Source organism: Mandrillus leucophaeus, unplaced genomic scaffold (assembly GCF_000951045.1).
Source record: "Mandrillus leucophaeus isolate KB7577 unplaced genomic scaffold, Mleu.le_1.0 Scaffold1541, whole genome shotgun sequence".
NCBI lineage: Eukaryota > Metazoa > Chordata > Mammalia > Primates > Cercopithecidae > Mandrillus > Mandrillus leucophaeus.
Genome location: NW_012101523.1, coordinates 241,334 through 261,829, shown reverse-complemented (window position 1 = coordinate 261,829; position 20,496 = coordinate 241,334). Strand labels below are relative to the sequence as shown.

The window sequence follows — 20,496 nt, the reverse complement described above, 5'->3', positions numbered from 1 at the left end:
TATGCAAAAATCGGTGGGTAAATACATTTTTCTGGTGAGCCACTGCTGAGAGATTTTTTTTTTTTTTTTTTTTTTGGCCAAAGGGATTTATTACTTAAAGACGTATGAGAATCACTACCATTAAATTCCACCCTATATAATATAAACTAGCAGTTTATAGGGGAAAATAATTGTCAGAGCAATGAGACCATGTTTAGGAATTTAACCACATAATCCTGCTGTACCACAAATATTTTCTCAAGATCCTCCCCTGAAAGGGTAATTGTTAAACCCAGTAAAGAAAGTTAGTAATTTGCCTAGACATCAATAAAATTCTTAGGTATATTCCACAGCATTTTATCCCTTAAAAAAATCCCCTGATTAAGAAAAACCTTTTAAGTTTATGTGATATGTTTCTTCTGAAACTGACCATCCTCCCATAGATATGAAAGGGCCTCCTTGCCTGCACATACCTCTTGGGTATGTGCATACATACACCAAGTGCTCTGCTTTGACCCAGTGAGATGCACACTTGCCATCATCTGTTTGTGCATGCACTGTGTGGGATTAAATAGGAAACTGTAACTTCTACCTACCTTTTCTCATTCTCTCCTCTCAATGAGCAGCAAAACAATGATGGGACAGGTAAGGTTTAAAACTACCCCACTAGTAGATTCAGACTTTCTAGCTGGCAATTTGGGGATAATGTACTTTGAGTTCTAGACATTTTAATTTTAACGCTCTATGTAGTCACAAAAATGTTGAATGTCCTGTGACCCAACAATTCCATTCCTGTTACTCTTTTTTAAAAAAATAATCCAAATGACACAAAAAGTTATATGCATAAGGTTTCTTACACTGCTGTATGGAACTATAAAGAAGTACAAATAGTTTAAGTTTCCAAAAACAAGAAAAGGGTTTAATTATGCTACATTCACACAATGACACACTGGTGTGGCTAGTAAATGATACTTATGATTTTTTAATAACATGGGAAAATTCCATGACTTAGATATAGAGAAAGGGTTACAGGAATACAGCAAAATAGAAATAATGGTTGTGTCTTTGACAGGATTATGGGAATTTTTTTTGCCACATGATACTTTGTTATGCTTGCCAAATATTTTATGAGATGTGTTACTTTTTATGAGACAAGAAAACACACAAAAGCAGCATTCAGAACAGAAAGGGCACTAGCTTCAGAGGCAGTAACTGGGTTCGGAACTTGGCCCTGCCATTGTCTAGGCCTGTTACTTTGGTCAAGCCTCTTCTCTGGGGATCTTGTGTGCAAAACAGGGCTGGACTCATGGATTCCTAAGGTCCTTCCATATTTAATTCTCAAGATTTTATTTCAGTAAGATCTTACCTAGTTATCTCAGGGAAAATATCTTTCCCTGTTTATTCTTCATCCCTTTTTGGAGGCAAGAAGGGACCTGATCAAGGCTGGTAAACACAGGGCTGTGGCTGGCATCCAGACATCTAGAAGGAGCTGTGCATTCTGAGGCCACAAGGACATGAACAAGACCTGAGTCATTTCCATCTAAGGCTGTTCAAATCCCCTCAAAGAACCCTTTCTACTTACTTTCCCCCAGTGAACTTGTTTTACCTTCAACATTAGCTTGTATAAGAGACTTTTTCAAATTTATCGAATTCTGGTTTCATTGATTTACAGACTCATATTATTTGGTTCCTTTCTTTTTTTTTTCCCCCTTTTTTCGAAATGGAGTCTCACTCTGTCGCCCAGGCTGGAGTGCAGTGGCACCATCTCAGCTCACTGCAACCTCCACCTCCTGGGTTCAAGCAATTCTCTTACCTCAGCCTCCCAAGTAGCTAGGATTACAGGCGTGCGCCACTATGCCCGGCCAATTTTTGTATTTTTAGTGGAGACATGGGTTTACCATGTTGGCCAGGCTGGTCAACCCCTGACCTCAAGTGATCCGCCCACCTTGGCTTCCCAAAGGGTTGGGATTACAGGCGTCAGCCACTGTGCCCAGCCTATTTAGTTCCTTTCTTTTTACTGCAACTAGAGTTTTCAAGTCATCATACAAGTAACTGGATTTTTCATGGGCTGGTATTGCAGCTCCAAGAACTCCTTTGTAAAGGATATTGCGTCTACATATTTTGAGAGAGTTCTGTTTTTTTTTGTTTTTTGGTTTTTTTTTCCCCCCTAGATTCCCTCCCAATAGTAGGTGAGGACTCTTGGCCCTCAGTTCTAAGTTCTGACTGGCCAGGTATCTTAGTTCAAGCATTTTTTTCTACATTTAGTTTTATTTCGTCCCAGATTCCTGCAAAGGACCAACGGTCTAAGATAAAATTTCAGGACTGGAAACAGTCTTCCTGGTCATCCCATCATAATTCCTCATTTTATAACAGAAAGCTAAGGAGCAAGGAAACTATGTGATGGGTCCAAGGTCTTACAGGAAACAGGGCTAGGAGGTGAACAACAACAACAAAACAATATAACTGATAACCACATGTCAAAAAAAAAGTCCATTCTCCAAAATTAATGGACATTAATAGTTGCTATATTTGCTTCAGACTTTTTTTTTTTTTTAAAAGACAGAGTCTCGCTCTGTTGCCCAGGCTGGAGTGCAGTGGTGCGATCTCAGCTTACTGCAGCCTCCACCTCCTGGGTTCACGGCATTCTCCTGCCTCAGCCTCCCAAGTAGCTGGGACTACAGGTGCTCGCCACCACGCCCAGATAATTTTTTGTATTTTTAGTAGAGACGGGATTTCGCCATGTTAGCCACAATGGTCTCAATTTCCTGACCTCATGATCCACCTGCCTGGGCCTCCCAAAGTACTGAGATTACAGGCATGGGCCACTGCGCCTGGCCTGCTCATTTTTATATTGAGTGGTTATTTGTATTGATTTAGAGAAGCTATTTCTATATTCTGGTACTATATAACAAATATTTTCTGCCAGAAATGTGGCTTGACTCTTAAATTTACATGTCTTTCAAGGATCAAAACTTTTATATCTTAACAGCAAAATGTGTCAATGTTTTTTATAACAGCTTATTGAAATATAATTCATATACCAAAAATTTTACCCTTTAAAAGTATAATTCTGTAGTTCTAATATATTCACACAGTTGTGTAACCTCATCAACACTATATAATAGATGTTTTACTTTATGACTTGTACTTTTTGTATCTTTTCCATTCCAAAGTCATAAAGATATCTCTTATATTTTATGATTTTTTAAAATATGTTCATATTTTAGGCATTTACATCAGAATTTATTTTTGGTTGAGATTTTTTATATTTATAAACAATTATCCTATAACAATTTACTTAACAGTCTGTCCTTTATTGGTTTTTAATTCTTCTGCTATTAAATTCTAGTTTCCATATACTGTATACTTGAATCTGCTGTGGGCTCCACATTCTATTCCATTTATTTGTCTATCCCTTTTACATTGCTGTAAGCCCTCAAGCTTTATGCTAAGTCTTTATATTTGACAGAGCAAATCTCAGCCACCTTGTTATTCCTAAAAATTGTTTGGGCTATTCTCAGCCACATGCACTTTCGTATTAATTATAGGATCAGTTTGTTAAGTTCTAGCAATCCCACAGGATTGCTTTTTTTTAATTGAAATTATTCTGAATATAGAGATCCAAAACTTTTTATATTTTCCTTGCTTTTAAATGAGGATAATTATATTATCTACAAATAAGAAGAAATTTTTCTAGTTATTTTCTAGTTTTTATTACATTTCTAGTCTTCTATTATATTTTATTATATTTCTAGTCTTCTCTTGGTTTCTAATTTTCTAGTTCTAATTTTTCTAGTTATTTTATCTTATTGCACTGGCTAGTGCTAACGCAGTGTTGAACAGATGTAGTGATAAAGGGCATTGTATGTTTTTTCCTGATTTTAATGGGACTGTTTGAGTCTCCCCATTAAAGTGAGTATGATGCTTACAATAGGTTTCTGACAGGCAAATCAAGGTAGGGATTATCCCTTCTATTACTGGTTTGCCAAGAGGTTTTCACGTCATTTTTGTGTTGAAGTTTATCAGATGCTTTGTCTACATCTATTAAGATGATCCTAAACTTTATCACCTTAAATCTCTGTGGTAGAGATGGAGATGCTTCACCCAAATCAACCTTCAAGGAGGAACTTGGTGTCCCTGCTTCTGGTAGCCTTTGGTTGTTAGTCCCTTCACAATCTGTCTCCACCCACCCAAGAGCACATATGCCCCTTCCAGAGAGGCCCACAACCAGTGACTGCAGGAGGCAGGGGCATGAAGGCCTGGCCACTGTAGGTCAGCCTGGGGCAACTCTAATCAGTCACATATGTCTCAAGGGGGCTTGGCAAGGCTTTGTGGGCCTGCATCACAGTCCTCCTTTGCCCTCTGTCTAATCCTGCTTGCTTCCTCCCTTCCACATATGTTGACAACTAATAAATATACTACACAAAAACTCCTTCCAGGGCCGGACGCCGTGGCTCACGCCCAGAATCCCAACAGTTTGGGAGGCTGAGGTGGGTGGATTACTTGAGGTCAGGAGTTCGAGACCAGCCTGGGCAACATGGTGAAACTCCGTCTCTACTAAAAATACAAAAAAAAAATAGCCAGGCATGGTGGCTTGCATCTGTAATCCTAGCTATTTGGGAAGCTGAGATAGGAGAATTGCTTGAACCTGAGAGGCAGAGATTGCAGTGAACCAAGATCACATCACTGCGCTCCCTCCAACCTGGGCAACAGAGTGAGACTCTGGAAAAAAAAAAAAAGAAAAGAAAAAAAAAACAGAAACAAAAAACCCCTCCTTCCAAAGAGGATTCAACCTGTGATGCTCTGTTTAAAGTAGATATTTTTTAAAATATTTGCATTCCTGGGAAAAACTCTCCTTTAGTCATCCACATGACTGGATTCATTTGGGAATGTGTTAAACTTTATTTATTTGCTTCTGCATTTATTGTTAATGAGTCTTTTGTATAACCTACATGTACCCAGCTGCCTGGTGAGATGTCAGGTGCCATCCACAGTTGTATAATTTTTCCTCCTAAAGGAGATGTACACCAGTGTCCTCTAATAGCATTCAAAGGTGTTTTTATTCTTTAGCTTAGTTTTAGTTTAGAAGCATCTCTAATCTTTCCAGGCAGTTTGAGTTTGCTCTAAGAAGCATTTGTCCAGTGCACCTTGTGTTTAAGAAATTTTCTACGCTTGGGGCTCGGCCACTGATGGCTTTGCCAGTGCCCTTCATTTGGGAATCACCATCTAGGTCAAACCCATTCCCATCTGTGGCCAAGAGAGTTCCTTAGAGACGAAAGAGGAGTGTGACACACAACAAAACACTTTAGAGAAGGGACTCACATCAGGTGCATCTCTGATGAGCTTAAGGAATAAGATAAACAACACATAATACACAACAGAAAATTACAGGATAAGTAATGTTCTTACTATGTATTAACGTGGAAAAAAAAAAAAAAAAACATGCAGCAACGATATTTACTGGTCATTTTCCCCAGACGAACTTTTCTTTCTTACCAGAAGGTGGCAAAAAAGGTGCGCTTTAAATTACCCCCACCCAAATGGACAGAAAAAAACTTTTTTTTAAAGAGTAAGGCAAATAACTCTCTCAAGTTAGAAGTTTTAACCTTTAGAAATAGGCAAATATGCAGACTTTTAGGTTCTGTTATTTAACGTAGTTATTAGAAATATCTCTAAGAGTGACTAGAGATATTCCCTATTGACATCTATACCACATGGGTTGACGAAACATGTTTGGCTATAAAAAAGATAAGATGAACTTCTCTAGAAGCTATCAATATGTGTTATGGGCTCTATAAAAATAAGTTCATTATAATTAGTGGGAAATATTCTAAAGCAACTTAAAAAAATTATATATGCCACTGATTTACAGAAATCCCAATTTGCAGTATAAAAATGTAATTTGTAAGTAAGAGTTCAGTTTTGTAAATTATGTTTTAATGTACTCATCTATAAGATGAAAAATGGAATTGGATGATAACCACAGTCCCTTCTTCTATTAATATAATATATTCTCTGCTTTAGAGATGAGGGAAGAAAGATATATGACTCACCTATGGTTATATACTAGCTAGTGACAAGACTGTCTGTAAAACTCGAGTTTTCTGACCCTTCATCAACTTCACCATCTGTCTTAAAAAAGATGAATTTCCCTAGAAAACTCCATTAGGTATGGCTTCTGCCCATAAGAAAACACTGTAAGTTCACTACAGGTTTGTTTAAAATGGCAAATAACTCAACGTGATTGTGGTACATTTGGAGGCAGGTTTATTTTTAAAAGGAAAGAACTCATCAGGAGTTCTGGGGTCTGAGTCCACGGGGGAAGACTGCCAGGTAAAGAAAGGCCAAATGGGACAATTCCTAGTAAGAGCTGAAAGGTGAGGGAAGGAGGAGGGAGATGAGTACTCCCAGTGCCGAGTTCCATCTAGGCAGCAGTGCTGTCGACCCAGGAGGACAGTGGGGCTAGGGAGGGTCAGAGACAGCCCATGTCTGACTGGGCCTGGATGAGAATAAAACGAGATGAGTTTAATGGTCTTTGCTGGAGCCTTTACTTGCAGTTTCCACCTAATCCAGCCTCTGACTTCCGATAGCAAATAATGCACTCCAATCCTTTTAATGGCTCATGTCCCTGAAAGCCTGATTTTCAAGTATTGTGGAAGTGAAAAATTTAGAAGTCATGTTGAAAGTTGAGGTTTCTCTTAATAGAAGTCAGATCTATTTTTCAGAATCCTCTGCAGGTGTAGGGCTGTAGAAACTTTAGACATCTGTGGCTTGGCATCTGCAGCGTTCCGTTCTGCTTTTCTCCTTGCTATGGCCAGAGAATGCCGGCCCTTTCTGTAATGGTGGGTGTATTTTGCCAGAAAACTCACATATTTGTGGGTGGAGTCAGTTGGGAGACTGGAGCAATTTTTCAAAAGTCTGCATAAGCCAAACACTGCAGGGATTTCCAAGGGGTGAAAAATAATATCTTGGGGGTTAGCAAATTTCCACTGTTTGTAGAGCCAAAGGTGTAGCTTTGGAAACATGGCAAGTAACTGATCATGACAGTGGAGGGAGAGCCTGAAAGCTGGATGAGTGTGTCCTCGAATCCCTCATTACATGCGCCCTCACTGCATTTCTAAGAGCAGTAGCAGCTCCTCTGTCACCCTAGGCAATCAGGGTCACAGCCTAGGCAAGACTCATCTTAAGTGGCTGCAACTACAGGTATCTACTTAGAACTTGGAAGCTAGGGAAATACAGTTGTCCAGAGAGTTAAGTCAATGCAGATTTACTCTGCATTGAAAGGCATACACAAAGTCATCTAAAAGAGTGTATCTCAATTTGGAGGAGTTCATAAGTTTCTCTAAGGAAGCAATAAAAACCTATTCATACAACCCCCTCATTCCCAGCTCTCCTGGTCCCTGTAAAATGTACATATATGCAGCATATAATATTTATCTGCAGTTCAGAGATGCATGGGCCCAGATTAAGACTTAAGAATCCATGGCTTAAGGAGACAGGATGGCCCTAGGTTAAAGCAAGGTCAGACTGAAAGTGTTAATTCTATTAAAGAAAGAGTGTAAACATTAGAAAGGAGGTTTGTCTGCAGTTGTAAACACAGGAGAAAGAGCCACTGAGGCACAGGCTGCTGACGCTTACCCAGGGACAACCCAGAAGATAGCCTAGGTCAGGGGATATGGACATTCTAGCTTCCTGATCTGGCTTTGCCAAGTGTAGCTTTTGTCTATCTGGAGGACATGTCTTACAATTTCTAACAAATCCCATCCTCTGACTATGTTATTCACCAAGTAACCCTCTGACTAAAAGTTGGCCTTTTTTGTAGCTCTGCCCACAGGGGCAGAGTGTTCTGGTCTTGCCAATATGAACAGTCCAGTGTGCATGGCAGTCACAGTCCACACTGGAAACAAGTAACTTGGCATTCTGTTTTATACATCGGTCTCATGAGCCAGTATGAGTTCACTCTTGAGAGTCAGATCCACTGTCAGTGTGCTGGGAAATCTGTTTTTTAAGCCTATCAGGCTGAGGTCTCAAATACCAAAATGCCAGCTGGTGTCTCCTGGCCACATTGGGATGGCCACACACCCTCCCACTGAAATGACCACACTTACCTTTTACAGGACATCGGATTGTCACGTTTGCTCCAAGGGCTGCCTCCACAATGCCTCCAACCATGACAGACAGATGGTTGTGCTCTGGTTTGGTGATATTTCTTTCAATAGACAAGATGACAGGTGCCTCTTAATTCAAAGGGAGCAGGAAACTATGTTAGGTTCAGGCTTTTGCTCTTTGGTAAAACATGTTGCATTTGGTAAGCTTTGTTGAGCCCTTTGAGGGCAGGAGTGGAGTCCTGGTTCTCTCTGTATCCCTCAAGGTGCACCATGGGGATGTGCACATACATACCTGGAGGTGCTCAGTGGACATATGGACAGATGGATGAATGGATAGAGGGTTGGATGAATTCAAAGGTACATTGCAAAAACAATATGTAGACTATGAGGATGTTTTGGTTTTATAACTAAAATTGAGGATAAATTCCTCTTTGATAATTTGAAAAGGAAGGAATTCAGAAGATCAGAAGAAGCAAAGAAGACAGACAGAGCAGGAATGATGTCTCTGCAGTGCAGCCATGAATGAGTTAATGCAGGGACAAAACACACTGGGGCTTGGGACCACCTGACTCTTTTTCTGGAAGGAGGGATGTGAGATACTGGGGGAGGGGATTGATGAAGACAGGACAGAAGGTCCTGATCCATTCTGTTGTCCTTCATTGGGGCCAGCGTAATAAGAGGTTTTTTCCAATGTAAACATTTACCAAGTGTCCACTCTGTGGTCTGCACCTGGGTACAAGATGAGAAATACCTGGGTACAAGATGAGAAGTATCTCCTCTTTCGATAAGCACAAAGTGTAATGGTGCAGAAGGAGACGTACACAGGCATTTGCAGAATAAATGTGGTACCTAATCCTTATAAAGTTTTTCTGAATATGGTGCCACAGCCAGGCTGACATGTGGATGCCAGGATGTAACCAGGCTTCAGAGCTCATTCAAAGCTATACTAGAGAAAGATGAGACAGGTAGGAGGCCACAATTCTTGTTGAGCCTCTTCTAATAAGCTGCATATGTGCTTGGGCAAAATCTTCCCTCTCCAGGCTTCAGTTTGAATCCCATTAAAAAAATGATTGAGCTAGAAGATCTCTTCCAAGTGCAGTTCTCTCACCCAACGTGTAGTTCAGACCCTACTTAAATAAACTCATTTCAATCTAAAATAGAAAAGCCATTACTATTTAAAGACTATCAATTGCAAGGAGACCTATTTAAAACGTTATTTACATCTCTACACTGCAGAAAGTCTCAAGAGAGAAATGTCTGACTTCCCACTTTATGAGACCATATGAGGTTATTACAAGTGGATCAGAACTGTCCACAAGAAAAATTCAAAGTTAACATTTAATTAATATGAAGCAAGTACAGGCATAAAATTTGCATGCAAAAATAATACAAACAAGGTCATAAAGAATCAAACGTCCATTTTAAAATGTTTATTTTCTTTTGGATTTCAGTATTTAGTTACCAGATTAATTTATTCACTCACTCAGGAAGCACACTTTGTGCCTGAGCTGGACAATGGCAGTACTAAGTTGGAAAACACACTCTCTTGTCCTCAAGGAGCTCACAGACCTGTGGGAGACACCATTACTATGCAGGGATGTGGGTATTGAGATAAGGGACTAGTTACCCAGTGGTCTCTCAGTAGCATGTGAGGGTCAGGGAAGCAACATCCCAGAGAGGACGTTTGACAGAGCATTCTCTTACCTTAGCACTGTCGCAATGGTTGGTTTCCCTACTACACCATTAGTACTATGAGAGCTCCTGAAGGGAGAGATCATGATCCCTGAACTTGCTTTATCACCTATGCATAGTTAGTGCATGAATTGGTATTGGTAACCACGTATTCTGGGGGAAGATAATCTAGGAAGGATCATGTTTGAGGGTTCAAATGTTTCCTTCTCTCCTGGAGTACCTGGAGCAGTGGAAAGCTATCCAGAGAAATGAAAAGATAGGAACGCTTTGGCTGGGAGAGGACTTTGGTTTTCACAGCACATCCTTTGACTCCTGAAGACTTCACAGCAGCTCTACCAGGAATATGAGTTGTTCTGGGATGGGCTTAGGAGACTTGACAGTTGCAAGGGGGGCTCCCATTCCCCCACAGGAGTTTCAGAACCTTGGAACTAATACTTTCTGGAAAGGAGCTGATATTCACAGGACAGAACAAGCCCGGAGGATCAAGGCACAGAAAACCAAGGCCTGAACGCCCTGCCTTGGGAAGGCAGCCAGGGAAGGGACTCAGAAGAATTTTCAAGACATACAGATTCAGGGACCATTTAAAATCAACTAGTCCGGGCTGGGCGTGGTGGCTCACACCTGTAATCCCAGCCCTTTGGGAGGCTGAGGCAGGCAAATCATTTGAGGTTAGGAGTTCAAGAGCAGCCTGGCCAACATGGTGAAACCCTGTCTCTACTAAAAAAAAAACAAAAAAATTAGCTGGGTGATTACACCTGTAATCCCAGCTACTCAGGAAGCTAAGGCAGGAGAATCGCTTGAGGCCAGGAGGTGGAGGTTGCAGTAAGCTGAGATTGCACCACTGCACTCTAGCCTAGGTGACAGAGAGGGACTCTGTTTCAAAAAAGAAAAAAAAAAAAGTCAACTAGTCCGGCTGGGACAGTGGCTCATGCTGGTAATCCCAGCATTTTGGGAGGCCAACGGGGTGGATCACCTGAGGTCAGGAGTTCGAGACCAGCCTGACCAACAAGGCGAAACCCTGTCTCTACTAAAAATACAAAAATTAGCAGGTCACGGTTGCGCTTGCCTGTAGTCCTCCCAGCTACTTGGGAGGCTAAGGCAGGAGAACCACTTGAACCCGGAAGGCGGAGGTTGCAGTGAGCTGAGGTCATGCCACTGCACTCCAGCCTGGAGGCCAGAGTGAGATTCTGTCTCAAAAAAAAAAAAAAAAAAATCAACTAGTCCAACCTCCTCAGTTTATAGATGTGAAGTACCTGCCGCAAAGCTCAACACTGACTAAATGCTGGTTTCTAATTCCTGAATTCCTGATACTGTCTCTCTCTACTCACTTTAGTCCATTTGAGCCACAGATAACAGAAACCACAGAGTAGGGAGGTGGCAGATGGCTCTCGTTTTATTATTTATTTTTAATTTTAATTTTTTTTTAGACACAGGGTCTCACTCTGTTGCCTAGGCTTTAGTGCAGTGGCATGATCACAGCTCACTGTAGCCTTGAGCTCCTGGACTCAAGAGACCTTCCTGCCTCAGCCTCCTGAGTTAGCTGGGACTACAGGCATGCACTACTCCTGGGTAATTTAAAAAAATTTTTTTTTTGTAGAGACATGATCTTTCTTTCCTGCCCAGGCAGGTCTTGAACTCCTGACCTCAAGTGATCCTCCTGCCTCAGCCTGCCAAAGTGCTGGGATTACAGGCAAGAACCACCCACTTTGGCCTCTTATTTTTATCCCAGAACATGAACTTGCCAAATACAGCTTTGCCTGCAACTTTAGCACCTAAAAATGTTTCTTTATAATAAAAGTATATTTTAATATCCAAATGACATTGTCCTCCTCCCAGGAAGACACACACTACTTTACAGTTACAACTTCCTGAAGGTGTTTCTCAGGATTGGCAGGTATGCCACTGGGAGGTATATGCAATCTATAAAAGATAATTATTCTTTTCTGTTGGCTGGTGGAACTTTAAAAAATGCAAAGTTCATTAATATCAACACTGCCAATTAAACCCCATGTCATTATTTCCTGATTCTTAGAAAGTGAGCTCCTGAGCAGCCGTTTTCAGTGTGGTCCTCAGGCCAGCAGCATTGGCATAACCTGGGCACGTGTTGAAAATGCCGATTCTCAGACTCCATCCCAAACCTACTGAACCAGAACCTCCAGGGTTGGAGTCCAGCAATCTGTGTTTTAACAAGATTCCAGATGATTCTGACGGCTGCTAATGAGAACTACTGCTCTAGAATTTAATGTTAAAAACAAATAAACAAAGAACCAGGCATTCTAGGTTTCAACAGTGGGCATTACCTGCATATAGCACAGAAGAACTTTCCACATCTGAACCAAGATGATTAGCTACAGAACATTCATATATGCCTTGTTCTTTCCTTGTAGGATTCTGTATCTGTATCTTCCCAGTTCCATCCAAAATTATTCTGTAGAACAGTTAGAAAGAGGACACATTCATATAACAATTTAACTGACCTAGGGCTACAGTGAGTTGCAGAGAAAGAAGACTGCACCATTATAGGCTTTGGGCTGGCAAAGATCACAAAGGATAATTTTGTCAAGCATCCTGCCTATAAGCAGAGAACTATATAGACCAGGAGGGTGGAGTGTTTCCTCTTGCCATAGGTTAATAGCAATGTTAGAGCTGAACAGTGCTTAGAAATCCAGTCTTCCCATCCCACTTTACATGACAAAAGACTTTTCTGGTGAACTCAATGCTTAATCTGCCACATTTTTTAAAAAGACAACCCAGCAAACCTATTCATTTGCTGGATGTTAAACATTCATTTTCTGCCCAAATCCTTCCTAAGAAACTGCAGGTGTGGATTTTCAGTTTGGATTTTCATGCTGGAAGTGATTGGGTTTTGGCTAAGGCTGTTTTGCATTGGATTATGGTCTTATTATTCCCGTATGAAGAAGTCGATTGAGGTAATCATGCTAAGTCTGTGGCATACACTGGATTTGGACCACGCTGTTAAGAATTAGGGCTAACCTGCATGACGAGTTCATTATGGTTTCCCAATTACTGATATTCCTAAAATCCGGTGTGTAAATACCACTTTGAGAATCAGAGTTGGTCAGGTGTAGCCTAACCAATTAGATAATTATTCAGAGATTCAGAAAATATATCTAACGGTGAGAAGAACCTTTGTTATGAAGGGAAGAGTGCTTGTTCTGCTTTTATTTTATTTTATTCTTAATAATTTGAATCTGCTTCTAAATCACCCAGATCAGTGGTTATATACTATTTTTCCCCTGCCCCATCTCACTTTATAGATCTTAGCAATATAGACTATTCTGCCCTGTAAATACTGTATGTTTCATCATGAGATGAGCTGTGCCACTTCTTTATTTCCTGTCACTTCATGTCGTTCGCTCTATGCTTCAGTCATAATGAACCTTAACTGTTTCCAGAACCTTCCATGATTTTTCATTACTGTGAGCTTTTGCATATGTTGTTCACTTCATTTGAAATGCCCTTCCCCCTTTCTGGCAAACTCAGACCCACCCACTGAGTCCTGGATCAAATGTAATTTCCCCTGTAAAGTTTTCACCAATACTCCTAGAGTTATCTTCTGTATCCTCTGGGCTCCTTCTTCTCTGGTGCATATATTTATTTGATGAAATATCGATTTCTTCCCACTAGACTGTGATCTTTTCAAGGGCAGGGAACCAAATCTTATTCACAGCTGTGGATTCTCACTGCTTAGACTTTTATATAGCAAGTTCTCAAAAATCTTTGATGACTAAATGTATGAATGATTAGAATAGTACGAAATAGTGGCACAGAGCAACAGTACCAAGAGCATACATGCCCTGCTGCAACACACTTAAGAAATATACAAAAGCGGGCAGAAGTCAAAACAGCGAAAGTGTCTCAGAGCAACAAGAGTATGGCAGACCTCACTGTTGGTAAGGCAAGATTTTCACTGTCAAATCCTGAGGGAGGAGAAATAGTTGGTTAAAAGCAAAAGTCTAACCAGTGACTACACGTGAAAAATAAACACACTAAATCATTTTCTTAAACTATTTCATATATATGTTTGTATGATTTAGCAATTCTCAAATAATGCCTTTGTTTTGTAGGTTTCAGTGTAACAGTCCAGTGAGAAATCATTGAGATCAGAAATAGCTGAGCATGCATGAACCTTACATGACAGGTGGGGCCACTGGGTACCTAGCCTGGATCTGTCCCTGGGCTGGAGAACCACCAGGTTGAATTCTGTAATAGATCTGACCTTGGCCTCTGCTGCGTAATCTTACTTTTAAGTTGAAGTAATAACAAAGTTGATCTTTCTACAGGCACCATCTCTAACTGATCCACCCACAACCTTCTCTTCATAGTTGAGATTTCTTACTCAATTGGCATCCAAACAGTACTCCATGCCTACACAGTTTCTCTCACTGGATAGAGGCTTTCAGGAACATAATTCCATTTCTCAATTACTTCAATTGAAAAGATTTTTAAGATTCAGAAAGTATATTTAAGGATGAGAACCTTTGTTATGTAAAGGGAATTAAACATAAACTGAACAAATTAATTGGGTAAGTTTCGGAGGAAAAATAGAAATGAAAATGGATCTTATTATCTTAAAAATTAAAAACAAAACATTTTACTGGACATACAAAATTGCTTCTGTTTTGAATGGTTGATCCTTAAAGGATGCAGAAACACATCTGAGGAGGATGTACCATGTCAAAACTTCTTTATACAAGCTCCAGGAGTCTCAGCCTGATAAAGTTATGTTAATTCCATTCCATCAAGTCAATCTATTTAAAATGAACTCAATTCAACAAATATTTATTTAAACTGATCAGGCTCCTCTATATCACTATAGTACTTATATGGCCATAGGTCAACAGATCACTTCAACCTCTCAGCCTCTATTTCCTTACAATTTATAAAATGGATTACTGAAACAAGTTAGCAGTTTTCAAAGTGTGGTCCATGAATCCCTAGAAGTCCATGAGGTCAAAGCTAGTTTTGTAATAATACGAAGCCATTAATTTGCCTTTTTAAAAACGGTACTGACCTTTCACTGAGAGTGCAAAGACAGTGTTGGTAAGACTGCTGGCACCTTAGCATGAACCAAGACAGTGGTATGGAAGTGTGCCAGTAATCACTGTATTCTTGACTACTATGTTTCACTTGCTGAAAAAAAAAAAAAATGCCAGTTTCCCTTAAGCATGGGAATTCCCGTCCCTTAATGGCCGGGCACGGCAACTCATGCCTGTAATCCCAGCACTTTGGGAGGCCGAGGTGGGTGGATCACTTGAGATCAGGAGTTCAAGACCAACCTGGTCAACATGGTAAAACCCTATCTCTACTAAAAATACAAAACATTAGCTTGGGGGTGGTGGTGTGCACCTGTAATCCCAGTTACTTGGGAGACTGAAGCAGGAGAATCACTTGAAACCAGGAGGCAGAGGTTGCAGTAAGCTGAGATCGCACCACTGCACTCCAGCCTGAGTGACAAAGCAAGACTCTGTCTCAATAAAGAAAAGAAAAAAAGAATGTCCTTAATGAAGTAGTAAAAGGTATTAATCTTATTAAATCTCGACCCTTGAGTCCATATGTTTTTCATATCCCATATGACACAATGGGAAGTACACACAAAGCACTTCCACTGCATGCTGAAGAACTAATAGCTTCTTTCATGGATATGATTTTTACTTGAAAGAATGACCAACAAACTATGACAAAAAAAGTCCACACTATGATTTAAAGTTGAGTATTTGGTAGATATATATATATTTTAAATGAGCTGGCCAATTCAATGACACAACTGACAGTATTTGTTCCCAATGATGAAAAAGTTTTGATGTGAAAATTAGAATTTTGGAAAACTGATATCCACCACTGTAAGCCTGACAGCTTCCCAAAACTTAAAGACTTTTTTTGATGAGATACATGGTGATTTTTTTAATGTGTATTTTTTTACATTGCATAATGAAATGTACCAACATTTGGAAGGTCTGTATCACTCAGTGAGCCAATATTTTCCAAATGACCAATTGATGGTGTTACAAAATCTTGTATGGGTAAAAAATCTATTCAAAATGCAAGAAAAAAACAGCAGATTTCATTAAACAGAGTACCAACATTTCATTAATATAGTTTCAGATTGCACATTTCAACTAACCTTTGAGAAATTACTCTTTGTCTAGTTTTAGTGTAGAATTAAAGAATATCCACAATTATCTCAAAAGATATTAAAATATTCTTTCTCTTTCAGCTAACACATTTGTATAACACACATTTCTTTTCTCCATACACTTTAACTAAAACAACATTTCACAACAGATGCGGAAATAAGAATCCAGCTGTCTTCTTTTATTATGCCAGACATTAAAGAGATCTGCAAAGATGGAAAGCAATTCCACTGTTACCAGTAATTTTGGTGGCGGGGGGATGGTTTTCAAAAAATATGTTCTTTGTGTGAACATGTTATGGGCCCATTATTTTTTCTAAATAGATTAATGGAGATATTTTCAGTGTTTCTTGGTTTTAATTTCTAGGGAAGTAAACAGCAATAGATACAACTCACATTTATAAAAGCTCTTTAGGCTCCTCAATCATTTAAAAATTTTAAAGAGTCTAAAACCAAAAGCTCTAAGAACTGCTATGTTTTAAGGTTTATTCTACTTCTAAAATTTCATTGTACTCTTGTGTTCAGAGTTCTAGCATTAAAAATTCAAAAATTGTATTTTTTCTACCTTTTTAAGATATAGCCTAATAATTTATTTAAAAAACTGAATTTAACCTAAGTTTTTTCTGAAGTTTCACATACGAGGCTCAATGCACAAAAGACATGATAAAAGTAAAACTTGCATTTTGAAAGCACCTTATGATATGCAAAACGGTTTCACATCTGCTGTGTTATCTGTGTCTCTTAACGATCTCTAAAGGCAGATAAGATACAGCTGGAGCTCGTAAATGTGAGTGAATCAAAAGGTGGCACAATGACTATAGTCCTTTCTATACAAACAGCAAGATTTGAAGACAATAAAGAATGCAAAAGTAAATTAGTATCTGTTATGTAAAATAAAGGAAATGTGACATTTTTGCACTGGCATAGATAGAGATCAGAATAATATATGACTTAATATTGTGTTTTGAACATCTCAAAACACTTTCTTATTTTTGGATTGTATGACATTTAAAAATTACATGATAATAGAAAACTACTTCAGATACCCAAGCTTTCGACTAAGGCTACTTATTTGTGTGATACTCAAATACCACTGGCAGTATTCAAGAGATATGGCCCTTGGTTCTGACTGGCCATGAAGTAGTCATGGGATTCTGCTTCTCAATGACCTCATCAGAAAGGTTAACCCCTGCCCCTGCCAACCTCATGGGGCTGATGTGAGCTCAAATGAGATACCATGTCTTGTAGACATGGAAGAGCTCTGTAAATTCTGATTTGTAGCTCCAACATAATGTAGGATTACTGCTAGTAAGCTTACTTTTAAAATGCTCTTATATTGATTTTATTTTTAAATGCTAAGTGTTGAGTAAAGGGGGAGTGTACACATGCTTAAACTTATTCTTGCTGGATCCAGTCTTATATCACACCTCTATGATAGTGATTGGGATGATATGGCGGTTGAATTTAAAAATTCCAACGCATATGTCAAAAACACATCCTAACATTTTTAAGTTTCTTTCCTACAGAATCCTGTTGGAAACACATGCCTAGGAGAGGAATTTGAAAATATTTTCAAGAAAACCGGAATAGCCATTAAGAAGGTAGTGCAAAAATGAATACTGCATTCTTATTTTACTTACTTTACTGAGGGCTGTAACAAGGTTCCATCCTTGGTCCATGTATATGTGGCCTCACCAGGGGTAATAAGGTCACACAGTATATTGATGACCTCTGTCCTTTTTGTAATGTATACTGTATTTCCAATCCTGGAATTTATCGTTTTATTAAATGAAATTGAGGGAGGTTGGCTTTGCCTCATGAGAACAGGTCCTTTCGGCTTGAATGTCAGCTTGCCTGAGTTTTTTGCATTTGAGCTTTGGGACACACTTCCTGTTTCCCCCCTAAGCTGAGCAGCAGGAGGCATCTCTTCCTGGATGCCCCACCACTGCATGTGTGTTGGCTGTGCCTTGGCTAATTCAGCCACCAGCTGATATATTAGCTGGGACGCAAGATCATCGCTGACCTCTCCGGTTTCCATGAGCTGACTCATGTTTCTTATCAGCTCATCAAACTGGGCTGTATCCATGCTGTATGCTCCTTGTTTAACTGCTGCTTCAAACTGCTTATTCTTCAACTCCCAGGAGTTGGTGTTTCCTGCAGAACTGCTGCAGTGGCCTAACAGAGCTCTCAAGAAAGGCTGGTTACTAATGTAGTCATCATCCAAATAAAGGTCATTTTTGTTATTCCACATTTGCCTCATTTTATGCCATGTGACTCCCAAACTATTGGCTTCATTGTGGTCCATCCCAGGATATTCCCTCGTAGGCTCCCTGAGGGCTGGGCGTGCAATGAGCCGGTTGTCAGTACCAATGAGCTTGAGCACAACGGTTTCCCGTGCAGAGCCTGCAATGCACCGGTACACGCCAATGTCAGGGGTGGCAAGACTGTGGATTTTTAGTGAGCCTGACTTGGTGATGCCAAGCCGTTTGGAGTTCTGCAGGCAACGGCCATCCTTCTCCCACTGGATCAGAGATTTCTGGAATCGTCGCACTGGGCACTTAATAATCACGGATGTGTTGGGCAGCAAATAGGCTCTGCTACCAATGGTCAGGTTAATACGCTTCTCTTCCCTTGTCTGAATGTAGACTCTCTGGACACTGAGGATCTGAGGACCCTGCTCACCAAGTTTTGTCTTCATCTCTGATTTGATTTCTCCAAGAAAGAAAAGAAAATACAAACAAACATCTAAAAAATACAGACTTTTTGACAGTAATCTTTCAAGGCTGCTACAGGCTAACAAATGTTATCTTTTTTTTACCATTTTAAAACATTCAAGAATCAAACCATGAATAATATTATGCATCCACAGTTTGGGGTAAATTTCATAACTATCTAGTACTTTAGTGGCAAAGAATACAAGTGTGGGTGAGTTGCATGAAAATGTGTAAGTTATTTGACAAAACCCTGGTTTTGGGAGGCATGAGGTTAAATGATTTGGTGAAATGTAGGGAATAGTTATTTCCAGATTTGAGGAATATTTGTTCTAGGCCATGCTTATATAATGGCTCCATAATTACCCAGCCTCTGGGTACATGTTTCCATCAATAAGGGTCTGATATGTCAGGTCTCTATCTGGCAGAGAGGCCCTCTGGCTTAGAGCCATGGGTACCCCAAATCTGAGGGAGGAAGTGAGAGTGGGAATGTGAGCGAAATATTTGAAGGGTCTGAAAGGAGGCTGAGGTTGGCCAGCTGCAGAATATAACCCAAATATGTCGATTAAGCTAGCATGGGGGTCTGAGGAAGCAATGGGGAGCCGTGATCAAAAAAGAACAGGTGGCATAGGCAGTTTGAAGCCAGATAAATCTGAGTTTGAATCTTAGCTCTGCCACTTGGACAAATTCTTTCATCTCTCGAAGCCTCAGTTTTCTCACCTGTGAAATGTGTATAATATTAGTGCTTCCATTGGGAGGGAAGTGAAATTAAGTTGGATTGTTTATATCAAGTGCACAGCACAGTAGCGGGCACATAAAGAGCTCTCATACATAACTGCTGTGACCACTGACCTGGTGACAAGGGCAGGTGCAGCCAATGTACAGCAGGGCAGACTGAGAGGGAACAGAGATGGGGTTGGCTTTCACCTGTTCCTGGGCATCGACTCCTCTTAACGGGCTAGGCCCAAAGACAATACTTCTCAGATTCTGTCCCCAAGAGAAGTATTTCTCTCCCTTGTTTCACCTGAGGGAAGACTCAATGTGTTCTGGTAGGCGTGGGAGAAGGAGGACGGTGATATGGGTGGAAGTCTGGATCCTCTTTGATGATGTATTTAGGTTCCCGAGCAGACTGTAGAGTGTAGGATGGAGAGCTTGGAAGCACTAGTGAGTGGCAGAGAGATATTGGACTCACGTCAAGAATATTGCTGGACTTAGAAGGTCATGCAGTTGGGACCTCATTTACCTTGTGGGACCCCAGTTACAGGTCCTCCTTGTTATAGCACAGGCTGGGAGAAGGAGCAGATTGAGACTCCTCTTTCATAGCCTTCTCAGGCCCTTGGCACTGGCTACAATGTGTTTACTGGTACCCTGATAACTGAGAATAACTGAAGTCCTCTTGGATGCTCATGAGCCCCTTGAAGTCTGGCTGCCTATTGGGGTTTCGTGGTGTCAACAGGTTCAGGGAAACAAAAGAGGTGAACCCATAATCTCTGTGGTAGAGAATGTTCTTGGTGAAAGACATGCATAATTTGTTTGTATACAAATTCCATACAGATGCAATTGGTAGGTCAGGCCTATTGATCTCAGGATGGGTCCAGGGTTCTGCTTGAAAATACTGTTACATCATCTCTAAGTGGAGCTGGTGGCCTGCCACATACAAACTTTTACTTGTTGGGAGATAGAGTATCCACAAAGTATGTCAAATGGCATCAGCCAGTTAAGGCATGTAAATTTCCCCTTATTTGGCTAGAATACCTTTTTGAACTTTCTACTGTTCAACAATCAAAAACTGAAAAAAATGTATGGAAGACTCCCTGTTAAATTTGTAGTCAATCCATTACTATAGATAATA

The 20,496-nt window shown here is 40.1% G+C and overlaps 1 protein-coding gene across 1 annotated transcript in view; it reads right to left on the bottom strand.

The window, feature by feature from the left end:
* ADAMTSL3 (ADAMTS-like 3) overlaps positions 1–20,496 on the bottom strand; it is a 289,568-nt gene that overhangs the window by 39,032 nt on the left and 230,040 nt on the right. The window contains exons 19-21 of the mRNA XM_011975396.1: positions 17,574–18,645; positions 12,080–12,207; positions 8,088–8,216 (exon numbers count right to left, since the gene is read on the bottom strand). Of these exons, the coding sequence (XP_011830786.1) occupies positions 8,088–8,216; positions 12,080–12,207; positions 17,574–18,645 (1,329 nt within the window). The remainder of the gene's footprint in view (positions 1–8,087; positions 8,217–12,079; positions 12,208–17,573; positions 18,646–20,496) is intronic.